At 46.0% G+C, this 14,794-nt stretch overlaps 1 protein-coding gene across 6 annotated transcripts in view; it reads right to left on the bottom strand.

Annotated features, from left to right (window-relative positions):
- The window catches only part of NRBP1 (nuclear receptor binding protein 1), a 1,221,009-nt gene that overhangs the window by 975,080 nt on the left and 231,135 nt on the right, over positions 1-14,794 (bottom strand). For 4 of the 6 annotated variants that reach the window (XM_069605466.1, XM_069605470.1, XM_069605464.1 and 1 more), the window contains exon 7: positions 4,539-4,562. The exons of the other annotated variants lie outside the window; for them this stretch is intronic. In XM_069605466.1, the coding sequence (XP_069461567.1) occupies positions 4,539-4,562 (24 nt within the window). The remainder of the gene's footprint in view (positions 1-4,538; positions 4,563-14,794) is intronic. 6 annotated transcript variants of the gene reach the window in all.

The following is a 14,794-nucleotide window of genomic DNA, read 5'->3' as shown; positions in this document are numbered from 1 at the left end:
TGTTTCCATGGCCATATTAAAACGGCAATAGATATTAATTATCAGAAGGAGTCACTCCAGGGCATCCACCTTTTGTTTTAAGAAAAGCCCTTGAACAGAAGGATTGGGACATTTAACATATGTAACCTTCCATCCTGATTCAATTTTAATCAATGCCAATAGGCCCACCGAAGAGCAACCCATTATTCCTTTCAAGAATGGATTGAGAAAGGCCAGGTAGCCATCACAATCTGGTTGCTTCGTTAACCAGGTCACCAGGAAGACTAGGATTTCAAACAAGCCTAAGCCAGACAATTTTTCATTGAAAAAAGGGCGAGATCCTCTAGTGTTCCAACATCCAATCCTCAAGATGTCATTGCTCCTAGCTTTACTAATCTAAATGAGACCTGAGCTCATTTACAACACCGGCCAGCCAGACCACCCACTTCCCTCACACGATTTTCAGTTGCTTTTGCAGGCTCTTTCGCTGCATTTTTACTGATTTGATACTGTAAAGTTCAGGGCGAATAAATCTTTGCCATAGGAAGTAACCAGTTCATCTTTCTTTAGCAGTCACTTTTTTCCATCTTTATTAGAATGTTGAACCACTGAGATTTTAGCAGGGATTTTCTTTATTTCTCTGGGGATAGTCGCCTCCTTTCTTGCACTCTTTCCATGGATATCAGTTGTGACTCTCGATACTTTACTATGGGAATTATACTTTCCAATAACCTTTTGCGCATCTGCATCTTCCTATTGCAGAACGCAGCACTTATTGTTGTTGGGGAGCCCCTTGGGCTTCCATTTAAATTTTCTGTTAGGTTCCTTGTGAACTACTGTTCCCAAGGGTAGAGGGATACTTTATATCCTTATGTGGGTGGTTCTGTAACATTTGTTATAGTCCTTTACTTACCTTGCAGAACACTTTCAAGGGTAGAGATATTTGTATCCCCTCTACATTTTATATTGTGAGATCAGCACAACCGACCTTATGTTGAGGGTATCCGCTGTATCCTTTCGCACTGCTCCTTTAACATTTCTGTTAGTCACTAGCATACTTTTATGGCTGGTGGCAGTGGACGTGTTCTACCGACTTGTGATTTTTACTTGCAGGCTGTCGACCTGTAAGGTAAGATTTTAACTTTTAGAGCGAAAACTACCTCACTTGTGAGCACCCCGAGAACCTTTTGCTGGACTGGTAGATTATTTTCCTCTACACCTGTTAGTGGGAACCTTTTTCACCACACTCAAATCCATTTACTCTTTATGGGTGTCATTTTTAAGACTCTCCATAGAGTCCCTTTAATTCTATCCTTTGACAACTTTTGGTAAATACCTTTTTATTGATACAGGGTTGCCCTTTGGGCTCCCGTTTTACTTTCTCTGTCTAACCTTGTGAGAATTACAGTTTAAGGGTAAAAAGGATATTTCTATCCCTTCTACATTTTGTTAGGTGAAACCAGCAAAGCCCACCTTATGTGGAGTGCTGGGGAGAAACAATGAATCCCCTTTCTCACAAGCACAAACAATTCTATTACAGGGACACCCTTACCTTAAACGGCTAGTGGCAGTGAACTGGTTTACTAATTTGGTGGACCTTTGCCACTGGATGTTTTTACAGCTGCAGTAAAGGCTTCCATGGGTGCACATTTTACCAAAAAGGCCCCAGTCTTTTTTTTGGTCATTTTTTGTGCTTTTTGTCCCTTCTTGGGTCTTTCCCTGCCCTCCAAAGCAGGAAATTGTGTGATTTTTATCTTCGGCAGGAGATCTCGGTCAAGCCCGTCCAGGCTCCAGAGTGTCTGAATTCAGGAAGTGAGGGAGGAGTCCACAGCTCTGCAGCCCTTTGTCTTCCAGCCTGCGAGAGTTCAGTTCAAACTGAGAAGCTGACTATCCTGAAAGGATTGCCAACCCCGCCTCTTCCCCCAGTTTGAATATTGCATGTCTGATTGGCTGGGTTCCTGCATAGAATCTGATCCTGGCATCTGAACAAGTAGTCGACCACTGGTCCTGAATCCGAAAAGGAAGATTAAGAAAAGGCGGCTAAGGCTATTTCCTGTGACCGGAGAGCCTGCTATGCAACAGAAACCTGCTGTTATCCTTCCTTCCAAGCAACCTGGAGACTCCAAAAACGACAACCCCCAACCGAGAGTCTGGCGAGATCCACTAGACCCAGGAAGACCTGCATTTCAAGCCATCCCACATCCTGCTGCAACCTTGCAGGGCTGCAACATCCCAATACCCTGGGAACGCAAGCCATTGTGCTTTGCATGGTCTTCCAAATCAAGCTGATATATTGGGGACATCCTGCTGGACCTCCAATGACAAGATTCCAGTCCTGGTAGTCCCATCAGAGTGCTGGACCAGATTAGCGACGCAAATCCAACCTGCGATGTTCAGTCTTCTTCTGGCTCCTTGACAGGACACCAAAAGCAGAGTCGCATCCAGCCGCAAACTAACTCTTGCCTGGAGCCTTCGCTCTTGATCCTTGCTGGAAAGTCCCTTCCAAAGTCCTGTCTTCCTTGTTCATGACAGAGGCATACATCAACTGGGTTATTGGCTGCAGATCCTCAAGTCTCCCTTGCTGCAACTCTTCTGTGCTGAGGTACTGTGTTGCCTGGGGTATGTACCTACCTTAAGCCTTTGTAATTCCTGTGTAGCTTTGGGGGTGTTTCTTTTAATTGGAGGACCTCTCATCCAGTTCACCCAGGCCCACTGCTGTAATCGTCCTAGGGGTGTCTTCTCAGAAGTCCCTGGACCATTTCAACCTCTCCAAAGCGAGATACTTACCCGTTTAAACAATATTCCAGAGGAACCTGAAATTCGCTACTTCTGTGCCTTCCTGAAATGTCTGTTGGATGCTAGAGGCCAAGTGACTGCCCAAACCCGTGTCTGCCAATGAGAGCACTCATGCTCCAAGAATAATGGAAATACTATCCAAGGATTGGTCCGGTTGCCTAGAAAAGAGAACAAGTGTTTAAAAGTGTACTTGTAAATGAGTGGGTTGGTAACCAACTCAGTGAGCAGTTATAAATGTTCTTTCTTACCTTGAATGTGTGCCATTCTGAAAAAGTATGTAAGGTTATTTTACTCACCTGTGAATTGGTTGTGCCACTTCCCAAAAGTAATGTTGATGGCTTCACTTAACTTCATAACATTAGTGTGCAAGTTCACCAACTGGGTTTTGCTTTGCCTGGTCTGTTTTATAACAGATTCCAAAACAGTTTTAGAGTTATACCTACCCTTTAAGTTGTGGATAGCTCCTTTACAACGTTTTTAGGTTTTACTTAACTTGGTCTGCCTTGGGCCATCCTAAAATAATTTAGAAAGTTATTGCCTACCTTAGTCTGTGTCCCACTGACCTGAAAGGCAACAGTAATAGTATATTACAACATTAGGTTTTAGCTGCCTAGAACAGCTGTGTGCCATTCTTAAAAAGTGTTCTGTAGGTGTGGCTGACCTTGGTCTGACTGGTGCAAGCCTAAAATAGTGTAGAAAGCTATTGCTGATCAGTGAATAAGTGTTCATTTGGACCCTATGTGTGCTACAAGTTTTGTACCTTTTTACAGCACACTCTCCCTCCAAGATGAGCATGGCTGCGCAGTTATTACTACCATAATATCTAGTGGAACAGGCCTGTACTAAAAGTTGGGGTTTCTGTATTGGGGTTTCTGTACTGGCAATTTTTTTGTTTTATAAAGTCCATTGATTAGACTTCAGAAAAACTGCCCTAACACATCCCAGCAAGTTTCCAGGTGCACATGACCAACCATAGGTGCTTTGTGGCTCCTGAAAGCTGCCCACATAAAAGTAATTCTGCGATGAATAACCTGAAAGCCTTTAACCTTAGGATATGCAATCCCATGAGACTTAAAAATAAAACAATTGCATGCAGTATGCTACACTAGTTTGTGCAGCCTTTGAATGATACCCCCAAGAATGCAGGCTTTTGGACCAGGTTTGATGTCCAATATTGCTTCCATCCAAAGTGTTCACAGTTCGGACAACTATCTTCATCAAGTACAAGATATGCTATAAAAATGAAACCACTGGATATGCAATATCATGGTCTTATTAAATTGGCAACACATGCAAACCTAGACTACAGGTTTTCCAAACTGGTGATCTGCCTAATTGATCCAAGCGTGAAGCAGCTACAAGCAAGTTGAATAGCTGTAGCTAGCAATCTATTATCCTCACTCTACCCCAGCTGAGCTGCTGCAACAACAAATAGTGCAATGAACAAGGGTGAAGCAGTCGAACATGGCAAACTATTTCATACATATAACTACATGCAAATGTCAATCGTGCAAGGGCATACACATACCAGCATTATTCACAAAGAAATGGAAGTGGGAAATAAGTGTACAATGAGTGAAACAATGGCAGTGCACCATCTCTATAAGGCTTCTGCTGTTATCAGGTGGGTTAAGCAAGGAAGCAAGATGTTCAAACAGCAAAACACGGTACCACTAAAAGAGCCTTATAGCAAGGGAACACTGCACACAGTGTACATATAAATAGTAACATTTACATTCGCTGGAGCGGAGAAGTTGGCTCACCATTAGCAAAAATCCTATGAAAGACTGAAGGCAGAGCAGCCGTAAGCGGGAAGTAAAACAAGATAGAAAGTCAATGAGTCGATGAAACAGCAAAGCAGTCACTTTGATGCATTCAGCTGGGGGGAGGAAGGAGAAGGCTAAACTAAATCTACATAAACCAGAACAGGTATAGGAAGTCTTTGCTTCAGACCTGTGTTGCCTTCTTCACAATTTACAGGCACACCATCTTGTCACAAATCCTTACCGGAGGAGTACGATTTCAGAATAACTGGGACACTACATTAGCACAAGGACACTCCACCCAAATTAATCTGTACAGGACACACTGAAACATCAAGACATTTGTTATGTGAGCTCAAATACACCAAAACGAAATTAGATTTTGTTTTGATTGTATGAAACAAAATGAATACAAAACAGATCTGGGCTGGATCAATTAAGTCACGTTTTGCAGCAACTTAATGCAACAATGAATTTGAATTAAAAAAGTTAATTCTCGTCCACCATTCTTGCACATCTGGAACTTCAGAGGCCTTCTAATAATGGGATTTAGTGGCACAAGACCCAAACAAGGAGATGGGTTATCAAATTAGAACTTCAAAACATTACCTGCACATGTGTTCATCCCAAAAAAATGATATCAGCAAAACAAAAAAAAGGCAGTCATCCACCACCCCTCCTCCACCCAAGCCACACAGCCTTCCCCAGCTAGACATGAACAAAACCAAATGTTTACATTTCAGACTACATACCAAGAAACCCATTATTTACCCTTTTATTTTATTATTGTGTCGTAGTCGTTCGACTTTTCACATAATACAAAATACATCAAATTCGAATTTCACAAAAATAGATATGTCATACATACAACAGAACAAAATAAAAAATAAAAAAAACACAACTCATTCCAGTCAGTCCTCTGGGATATTCATTGTACAGATCAAGTAGTTTCAACACCTTTAGGAGTTCAATCGATAAGAATGTTTCGTGCCCCGAGGACAGGTGATCACAGAAGTCCATTGTCTGCAGCCACCACTGCTCACAGACAAAATTTGCCAAACAACGATGCCATGAGTTCAATCAGAATCTGGTATAAAGAGTGACAGGTTTCAGTTTCACACATTGGACACAGCTCCTTTAACTGTCCTACCCTGCTTCTACATATATTTCACTGGTGGGCAAGAGGTTCAGCCAATACCTTAGTAATACACTTCGTCCTCCGTCTGGAAACCTTTTCAGGTAGTTTGGCAGGACCCCCATAGGTTGGTCTAGGATCGAGAGGTGGCCATAGAGTTTTAACAAGCGCATTGCAGCAATCATTATGATCCAATCCCTCTCATTTAGCATCCTCTTGGTCTTGATCGGGTTTCTGAGTAAATCATCCGCCCTTCTAAGTAGAGTCGCAAGAATAACAAAGTTACTCACTGTAGTGACCATCTTACGCCTAGTCCATAGTCCCTTTTCCTCCATACTTTTGAGACATTCCTTCCAGTGGGACAGGAACCGGGGCACTTTTGTAAAAAAGCCTCAAATAGAAAAATGTGTCGTCCTCTTTACGCAGGGTACTGCATGTGGCCGTAGCCCTGCCCTCCTAAGCTCCACCCCGCACATCGCCCTTCATTCCTTTTCTATCGCCAGGTCCGAGACCTTTAAGCAATAATAGAGGATAGTTATTAGAGGGGATGGCGGGCGTATGGAGGAAAGGGAACTATGGACTAGGAGTAAGATAGTCTGTCACTACGATGGGTAACTTTGTTATACCCCTACGTTACGTCCCCTTTCCTCCATACTTTTGGGAGATTACCAAGCACTCCTCACAGGAAAAACAGGTGGATGGAACTCCCTTACTGAAAGAGGTTCTTAAGAACAGCCTGATCGAATTGAGCATCTGCTCTGGAGATCAGATCGAAGCAGTAATGCTTACAAAAGCAGATGGGAAAGCCCACGTAGCTGCTCTAGCAATGGTCTCCCAGCGAACATATTTCTGGAAGGCAACGGCAGCCGCATTGCCCCGCACAAGATGGGCATGTATTCCTTATGGAGGCTGAAGGCCCTGAACGGTATACCCCGCTGATATACAGGAAGCAATCCATCGGGAGATAGTTGCTTTCGAGGCTGGCTTTCATTTCGGATCTTGGAAGGTCACAAAAAGCTGGGAAAAGGTCCTAAGTTTAGATTTTCTGACCAAATAAAACTTAAGCGCTTGTCTGCCATCCAAATTGTACAATACCCTCCCAGCGTCTGAGGCCGGGTCTGGAAAGAATAGTAAAGAAATAGACTGGTTCAAATGAAAGTTGGATACCACCTTTGGAAGGAAAGAAAGATTAGTCCGGAATACAACCTTATCCTTCTGAGTGGTGAAGAATGGATGTTCTACAGACAAGGCCTGAAGCTCACTTACACGCCTTGCCGAAGTCACCGCAATCAGAATAGCGATTTTCCACGAAAGGAACTTAAAGTCCACCGTAGCCATGGGCTTAAAAGGCTTAGGACACAAGGCAGTGAGGACCACATTCAACTCCCATCCCTAGGATGCAGGTTGCGCACAGGTGGATACAGATGCAATAGACCTGCAAAGTGCCTTTTAATGAGGGTTTGTAAATGAAAAAGAGCAAGTGTACATGGACAGGTAAACTGCGATAGTCGACAAATAAGCCCTACAAGATATGTATGCCTGAAGTTGCCAGATCAGAAACGAAAGACAGGACTGTGTCAATGGTAGCATCTCTGGTTAGCTAAACACCAGTGACAGAACTAGAGCCATTTGCTCCTATACTGAGACCTTGTCGAAGGTTTCCTAGTCGCCTGGATAATACGCATATCCGCGGACAAGTTTAAACTTTCTAAGGATTTGAACTCTGGCACCATGCTGCCAAGTTGAATAATTGTGGGGAGGGATGCCACATCTGCTGATCGCTCTGATGAAGCAGGTCGGGAATCAGCGGACGCGTGTTCGGGGAGCACACCGACAGATGCTGAAGCTTCGAAAACCAGAATCTGGCCGGCCACCAAGGGGCTATGAACAGGAGAGTGCAATTCGTAGTGTTCCCGAGCATAAAGGGGAAGTTTCTTGTTTGACAACGTCGCAAAAAGGTCCACTTCTGGAATGCCCCAATGGCGAAAAATGTCAGAAGATCTGTGTTCAGCTCCCACTCATAGCTGACCACCGCTCGTCGGCTGAGAGTCTGCAGTCACATTCAGTTGACCGGGAATGTGTACAGCCAGCAGCCAAACACCATGCTGAATGGCCCATTCCCAAATCTGAATGGCTAGATCTACAAGGGGAGGTGACCTGGTACCCCCCCGCCTCTACTTATTGATGTAAAACATGGATACTGCATCGTCTGTGCGGATGCGGACAACTTTGTTGACAACCAGCTTGAAAGCTTTGAGCGCCAGGAAAATCACCAGAAGCTCCAGATAATTTATGTGAAATTGTCTGTCCTGTGGTGACCATAAGTCGAAAACCTGAAGATCTAACGTTGCACCCCACCCCAAAATGGGAGGTGTCCATCATTATGGTCGTTGGAGGGCAGAGCTCCTGAAAAGGAGCACCCACCGACAGATTGCTGGAAGATGACCACCATAGGAGATCTGTCATGTAGGACGGAACCGGAATCTTGGCGTCCAGGTCCACTGCCTGAAGCCAGGAGCTCCGAAGAGCCATCTGCGTGCGTCTCATCTTGGGAAGAGCAAGCACACACGAGGCCATGAGACCTAGAAGTCTCTGGCACCACCAGGCCGACATGCTCTGAGTGAATGAAAACCTGACACGTGTCCAACAGATCCGCCATCCTGTCCAGTCAGGTACACTCTGCAGTCGATCATGTTCCAAAGGAAACCTAGGAATACAAGTCCTGAGAGATCGTCATGGAGAATTTCCACCAGCCCAAGGCAGAACAGGAGCTGGAGGAGAGACTGAAGGTTGCTCGAGGCTTTCATTGGCAAAGGACTGAGCTAAAGCCAGTCGTCCAAGTAAGGTTACACATGAATACCCTGTAGCCGAAGAACAGCTGCGATGACCGACATCTTCGTGAAGACAAGCAGCGCTGAGTTGAGACAAAAAGGGAGCACTCAGAATTGGAAATGCTCCTCTCCCAGGGAGAACCGCAGATATTTCCGATGCGGGCTCCAAATCAGGCAATGCATATATGCGTCGTGAAGGTCCACAATGCTGAGCCAGTCGCCCTTCCGATGAGGACTTTATTTGGCAGGGTGTGATCTTTAATTTCTCTTGGGGGGAAGAGGAAGGTTGAACTGGGAAAGGTTGAGGATGGTGCGCAGGCCAGCCTGGTTGGGTTTGGGCACCGTAAACAGACTAGAGTAGAAGCCCTCCCCTCGTTCCACTAGAGGAATGGGTTCCACTGCCTTGAGATCTAGAAGCTTCTGGACCTCGGCTCAGAGAGGGCGTTCTAGACTGCTGAAAGGGAGGATTGAAGGGTAGGGTATGAGGGGGGAAGGGCAAGCGGAAACCCGCCCGAGCGATGGAAAAACCCAACCGGTCTTTGGTGATGGTCTGCCACGCCTCCAGATGAGACGAAACCAGTCCTCCCATCGGAGTCTCGTGCGAGAGCCAGAAAATATCATTTTGCAGACTTTGGCAGAGAGACTACCTGCCCCTGAAGAGGAGGCTGAAGACCAAGAGAAAAATCGACCCCGTTGCTGTCTCCGACGGGAGCTACATGTCAGAGGATCAGCTCTGCGAGACCTGTGGTCTTGGAATCCCCTGAAGCCTGAGGAGGACCGAGACTGGGATCCAGATCTGAGCTTTGACTGGGGCCTTCACTAGCACCAACAGAGACTTGGCAGTTTGAGTGCTCGCCTTAGTCTTTGTGAGCTTGTCATCCGTTGAGGAATGAAACAACTCTTTGCCATCGAAAGGCAGGTCCAGAACTTTATCTTGGACCTCCTTCGAAAACTTTGTTGCATGAAGCCAAGCTTGACGAGAGGCGTATACACCAAACATAAGACCTTGAGCTGAGGTATCAACATGGTGCGCAGCAGCCTCCAGCATAACCTGCGCCAATACCCTGGCGTCTGACAAATGGCCCTCAAAGTCTTCCAGCCTGTCCACAGGAATAACTCCTGGAAATCAGCCAAATCCCTCCACAGTTCCATATTCGCTGCTGCCAAAATGAGCTCTGCATTAGCTTGACGCAATTACAGCGCCGAATTGGCAAAAACCTTCTTGCCCAAGGAATCAAGCAAGTTATCTTTCTTGGCTAGAACTTGAGCCGCAGCTGCAGAGGCAGGCTTGGATTGCAGACTGGCAGCCGCTACCACTGTTGAGGAAGAAAACGGACATGACGCCAAGGCCACTTCCTCAGAGTTGTGAAGCCTGTAACATGCGTTGATCCGCTTATTGATACAGCCCAGTGTGGGGTTTATCCCAGACCTTGCAGGCCTCGGCCAGAACATCCCTCTGAAGGAACCGGCCGGTGCGCTCCTGCAGAGACAAGTTGAGCACCCCTTCCTGCGGAGCGGGTGCCTCAGGAACTGGTATGACAAGGAGAGAAATCATGTCCAGGACCCCGTCATCGAATGCTCTAACAGAGCAGGGCTGGTCCTCACTATCCTGAGCTGCCCGAGGGTCATCCAGTGCATCAGGATCAGACGGTTGCGATGCGACCAGCGTCAAATTGACGTCTCGCTCTGCTGGAGCCTTGTCAACTGGAGGCAGAGGTGGGAGAGGTGGAGGCAGGCCGGGAGGTAGAGGCAGTACCACTGCCTGGGCGATAGGTGCTGTAGCTGGAACTGTCAGACCTTTAAAGTACTCCCTTATGGGTTCAGAGTTCATAAGACTGACACTTCCCCAAAAAAGGCATCCTCTGTTGAGGTTTTAGGCACTGGAGAGGGCAGAGGCCGCTAATGAGGGGCATACCCCCAAATACGTAATGAGGAAGGCTGCCAAGAGGGCCCACCACCAACTGGGTCTAAATAGACCAATGGGGCAGAAGCAGGAGGAAGCGAGACAGTATGCGGTAGTGGCATCCGAGCGCGCCAGTCATAAGAGGGGCGCAATGGATTCACACTGTCCCGTGGAAAAGATTGGCAAACAGAAGGTTCCCAGCACCCGCCTCTGATAGCATGGGTATAAGGGAAGAATCCAAATGGCTGCCGTAGACAACGCGGGAAGGCATGCCATTTTGTTAACATCTAAGGAGAACAGCGCCACATGTGCGGATGAAGCAGGCATCTCCACAGACTGCTCAGGGGACTTGATAGAAACTTTAGCCTGGACACAAGGATCCTCGGCAGGGCCGGTACTATGGGGTCTCAGATGTTTATTGGACATCCTGATGTGGCCCCTTGAATTGGCCTCCAAGAGAGGAACCTCGGCAAAGCCGGTGACAGGAGATACGGTCAGAGACCTCTCCCTTTGCCCCTCAACAGAACCAATATCACTGCAAGCGCGGGAATGTTGAAGTATGTCGGTACACACCTTGGCCTCAAAGAGAGGAACCCTCGGCACGGAGTTCGGTCTGAACAACTCCCCGAGAGGAGCCTCGAACCGTGGTTCGGTACAGAAAGCCTCAGGGAACACCCCGGTGTCTGTATGGGAAGCATCAGACAAGAGGACCTTGGAGCGAACTCTGGTACCCAATGTCTCAGAAGGACTGGGCTGACTATTAGCACCTGATTGGTGAACCTTGGATCGTAATCCAGTGTCGGCAGGCCCCTTGCAGGGAACCCTCGGAGAAAACCCTGGTAGCAGAGCCCTTGAAGCCTCTACCGGATCTGGAGGACCCTGGGAAGGAGTCCCCCTGCCGAGGTGCCCTAAAAAGTAAATTACTTACCAGACATCTCTTCTTTCTGTCGATGAAGAGTTGAAAATGCGGTGGAGGAACGCGCTGGAAGACTTCCTCCCACCGACGAAGAAAAAGCTGAAGTGGCCGGACCGAAAGTGAGTTGCAGTAGGCACATGGAGTCCCAACAGTGATCCGGTCCCAGACACTCCAAACTGAGAGAATAGGGATCCGCCCTAGCAAAACGATGTTCGCAGGAGGAACAAAATACGAATCCCAAACGATCCGGCATAGACTAAGGACTACGAGACTGCAGAACCCGAGCAGGCGAGAAGAAAAATGTCTTTCCGGTGATGCAAGTGTCCAGCCCCAACTGCACGAAGAAAATGACTGAAGGGCGATGCGTGGGACAGAGCTAAGGAGGGTGGGGTTACAGCCACGTGCGGTACCCCGCGTAAAAAGAAAAGGACACATTTTTCAATTTGATGCTTTTTTTTTACAAAAGTGCTTCAGTTCCATCCCACTGGACGGAATGTCTCAAAAGTATGGAGGAAAGGGGACGGGACACAAGAGTATGGTGGTTATATTTTTAGTCAAGCTGTTCATATAAGGGTTTGATTGCCTTGCATCTTTTAAGTGCATTTCTTCATACAAGGAGTTTGCCAGAGGGATTTTAGCATGTCTGTATAACAGCAGCAGTCTCCACTCTATGCTTGCCCTAAGTGAGCATAAGCCCAATTCTTAGCAGAGCGGCGCAATGACCAGGGCAAACCCAAACCCTTCGATGCAGACGTTTCTAGTCAAGATTCCATGCCTGTGATTCAGTATCTAAACCACACAACAATATAGGGATTACTTTGCCTTTGTAGAACTTAAAAGGGATCAAAAAATATTCTGAAATTCTTTGTTTTTCACCCTGGCGGCAAGATGGTCTATCTTGGCTTTTATCCTGTCCTCCACCAACCTCTTATTAGGATGAGCTACCAGTCTGAAGCCAAGATAGATGGTTTACACCACTATTCTATTGGTTTGGACTCCATGAAGCACTTCGACACGATTCCTTTTTTTCCATCATTAGGGAGAATTCTCACAAATGTGCTAATTCCCTTCACCTTAGAGACCCCCAGCAAATTGGCTGGATATTGAGGACTTTATTTTTTCACCTGGAAAGAGTGAGCCTTTTTCGCCCACTCTCACATATATTCTGATGTGTGTTTTACACTTGTGTTCTTTGATTATGGAGTTTTAGATAACTCCATAGGCGGCATCTTTGCATGTGTGTTACACAGCACCCTCAGTGCAGCGACACAGGGATGTCTTTTAGACTACCCAAAGGTTTAAATACCATCTCTGGGATAAACTACTGTTTCCCAGAGAATGTAAAGGGAAATTGACTTCGTCTTTCCAAATGCCTAGACCCATCAACAACCATCTTAGAATGGAGTGCTGGAGGGGTTACATAGTATCCCATGTCTCAATACTCATGTAGCAGTCAAATGCTACCCTTTCCTATTGAAAAGGCTGGTGGCAGTGCTTTTATAACAAACTAGCCTGATTTTTTCCGACCGCGAACTCCAGTAGCTAAAAATCGCAGGAGCCATGTTTTCCAAGATGGTGCCTTGAGCCCCTTTGTTTAATCAAGCCCCAGTCTTTTTTCGCCGTTTCATTGGAAAGGTCCTTCTAGAGTTTGTCTCTGCACGTCAAACAAGATTTGGTCCCTTGTTTGTATGCCTTTGGCGGGCTTCAGGACTGAAGACCGCCTCTGGCATCCGAGTGTCTGGAGTGGTCAGGAAGTGAGGGAGGTGCCCGAAACACCCTGTGCTTAATCTCCTAGGAGACCAAAATGCACTCTGGCACGATTGGCTGGCTGATTGTCCAGCAAGGACAGCCACCCTGCTGGGTGAGTGACAGCTAGGCTGGAATGAAAGGGAGGGAACTGTTTAAAATGAGAGTATCTTGGACTGGAAAGTCGAGTTGACCACTTGAACGAAAGAACCGAAGAGCTGGAAGAGGTCAGCTGATGCAACTCCTGGACCGTTGGTTTGCCCGGTGAAGCCCTGCTGCAGGTCTGATTTGCCAAGTTCATCTCGACAGAGAAGTCCCATCAAGGATGACTTCTTCCTTTGAGTTGGTAGGATCAATCAACTCGTAAACCACCTGGATACCATTCTCAAGGCTGGTTAGGATTAACCAGGGAAAGGGACACCAGCTTGTGTGCTTGAAGCTACAGCTAACGAAACTGAATTGACTCCATCTTGTTTACTTTTTAGATGATCCTGTGCAGTGCAGCAGTCCCCTGACGTCCTCCCTCTTGTCCCCACAACTGAGGCTCAGGAACAGTGAGATTTGCAGGACCTGCCAGGAACCAACGTCTTCAGCTGTATTTTGTTCTTCATATTAAGGTACTGTCTCAACCTGATTGAGAGAACACCACTCTCGCGGTGAAAGTTTCCCAACTTGCAGGCCTAATCAACTTGTGACCCGACATGATTCTTTTTCACCTAAACTACTTCTGACAACTTTTGCAAAGACTTTACCGTTTGATACCTGAACTGCTCTTTCCTATCCAGAACACTAGCCCATTACTTTGGCCTGGCCTACTGACTTGAACTCTTCTGGTGAACTGAAACTATTTGCAGTGCCTAACAAGTATATGTGATCTATTCTACTTGTACCTTTTGGTTCGTATTTATGGGGAGCTCAAACTGTCTCAAAATCTTAGAGTTTTGTATTGTGTATTGGTATACAATATTAAGTTGTTTTCTCGTGAAATGTTTTCTAAATGATTGTGTAATAAATTAATGTTTTTTTACCAAGAAACCTTGAGTACAAGTGTCTACTTGAACCACTGTGATATTCTATTACAGGTGCTTTTGAGATTAGTAAAACACAGATTGAGATAAGCAATAACTCTTGTAACTTATTTTAGGATGGCAAACCGCTACATCAAGTTACGTAACACCTATACACTTTTTAAAGGAACTATAAGCATCTTAAAAGCAGGTAAAAAAAAACTGTGTCCGTCTAAAACAGACCAGGGCAAGCAAAGCCCTCAGTTTCACTTTAGGAATTACTCAGTTATTCTAGGTAGGTAAAACCTAATGCAGACTTATTCTGGACAGGCTAACAGCAAGTCAGGGGAAGCAAGACCAAGTTGGGAACGCTCATACATTCATTTAACAGGCATAATGAAGTGGAACCAACAGCATTTCTTTTGGGAAGAGGCAAAACCAAATCACAGGAGTAACGTAACCTTGCATCTACTTTCTGTTAGAATGGCAAAACAGTTTAAGAAAAGAAAGGTGTTACATATGCTTTTCAGAATTGCAGAACAGTTGTAAGCTAAATAGTAACTTTTGCAACTGTTCGCTCAGAGTTACAGCTACCAACCAACTTCTTTTACAGGTAGCTTTTGCACACTTGTTGTCCTTTTCAAGGCAGAACCTTTTTCTTATCCAGTCATTCCCTTATTCTATAGCATGAGCTCACTCTGAGGCACTAGAGGGACCC

This window comes from Ambystoma mexicanum, chromosome 4p (genome assembly GCF_040938575.1).
Source record: "Ambystoma mexicanum isolate Mex_15411 chromosome 4p, UKY_AmexF1_1, whole genome shotgun sequence".
Classification (NCBI taxonomy): domain Eukaryota; kingdom Metazoa; phylum Chordata; class Amphibia; order Caudata; family Ambystomatidae; genus Ambystoma; species Ambystoma mexicanum.
Note: the sequence above shows the minus strand (reverse complement) of the source record. Positions and strands in the feature narration are given on the sequence as shown.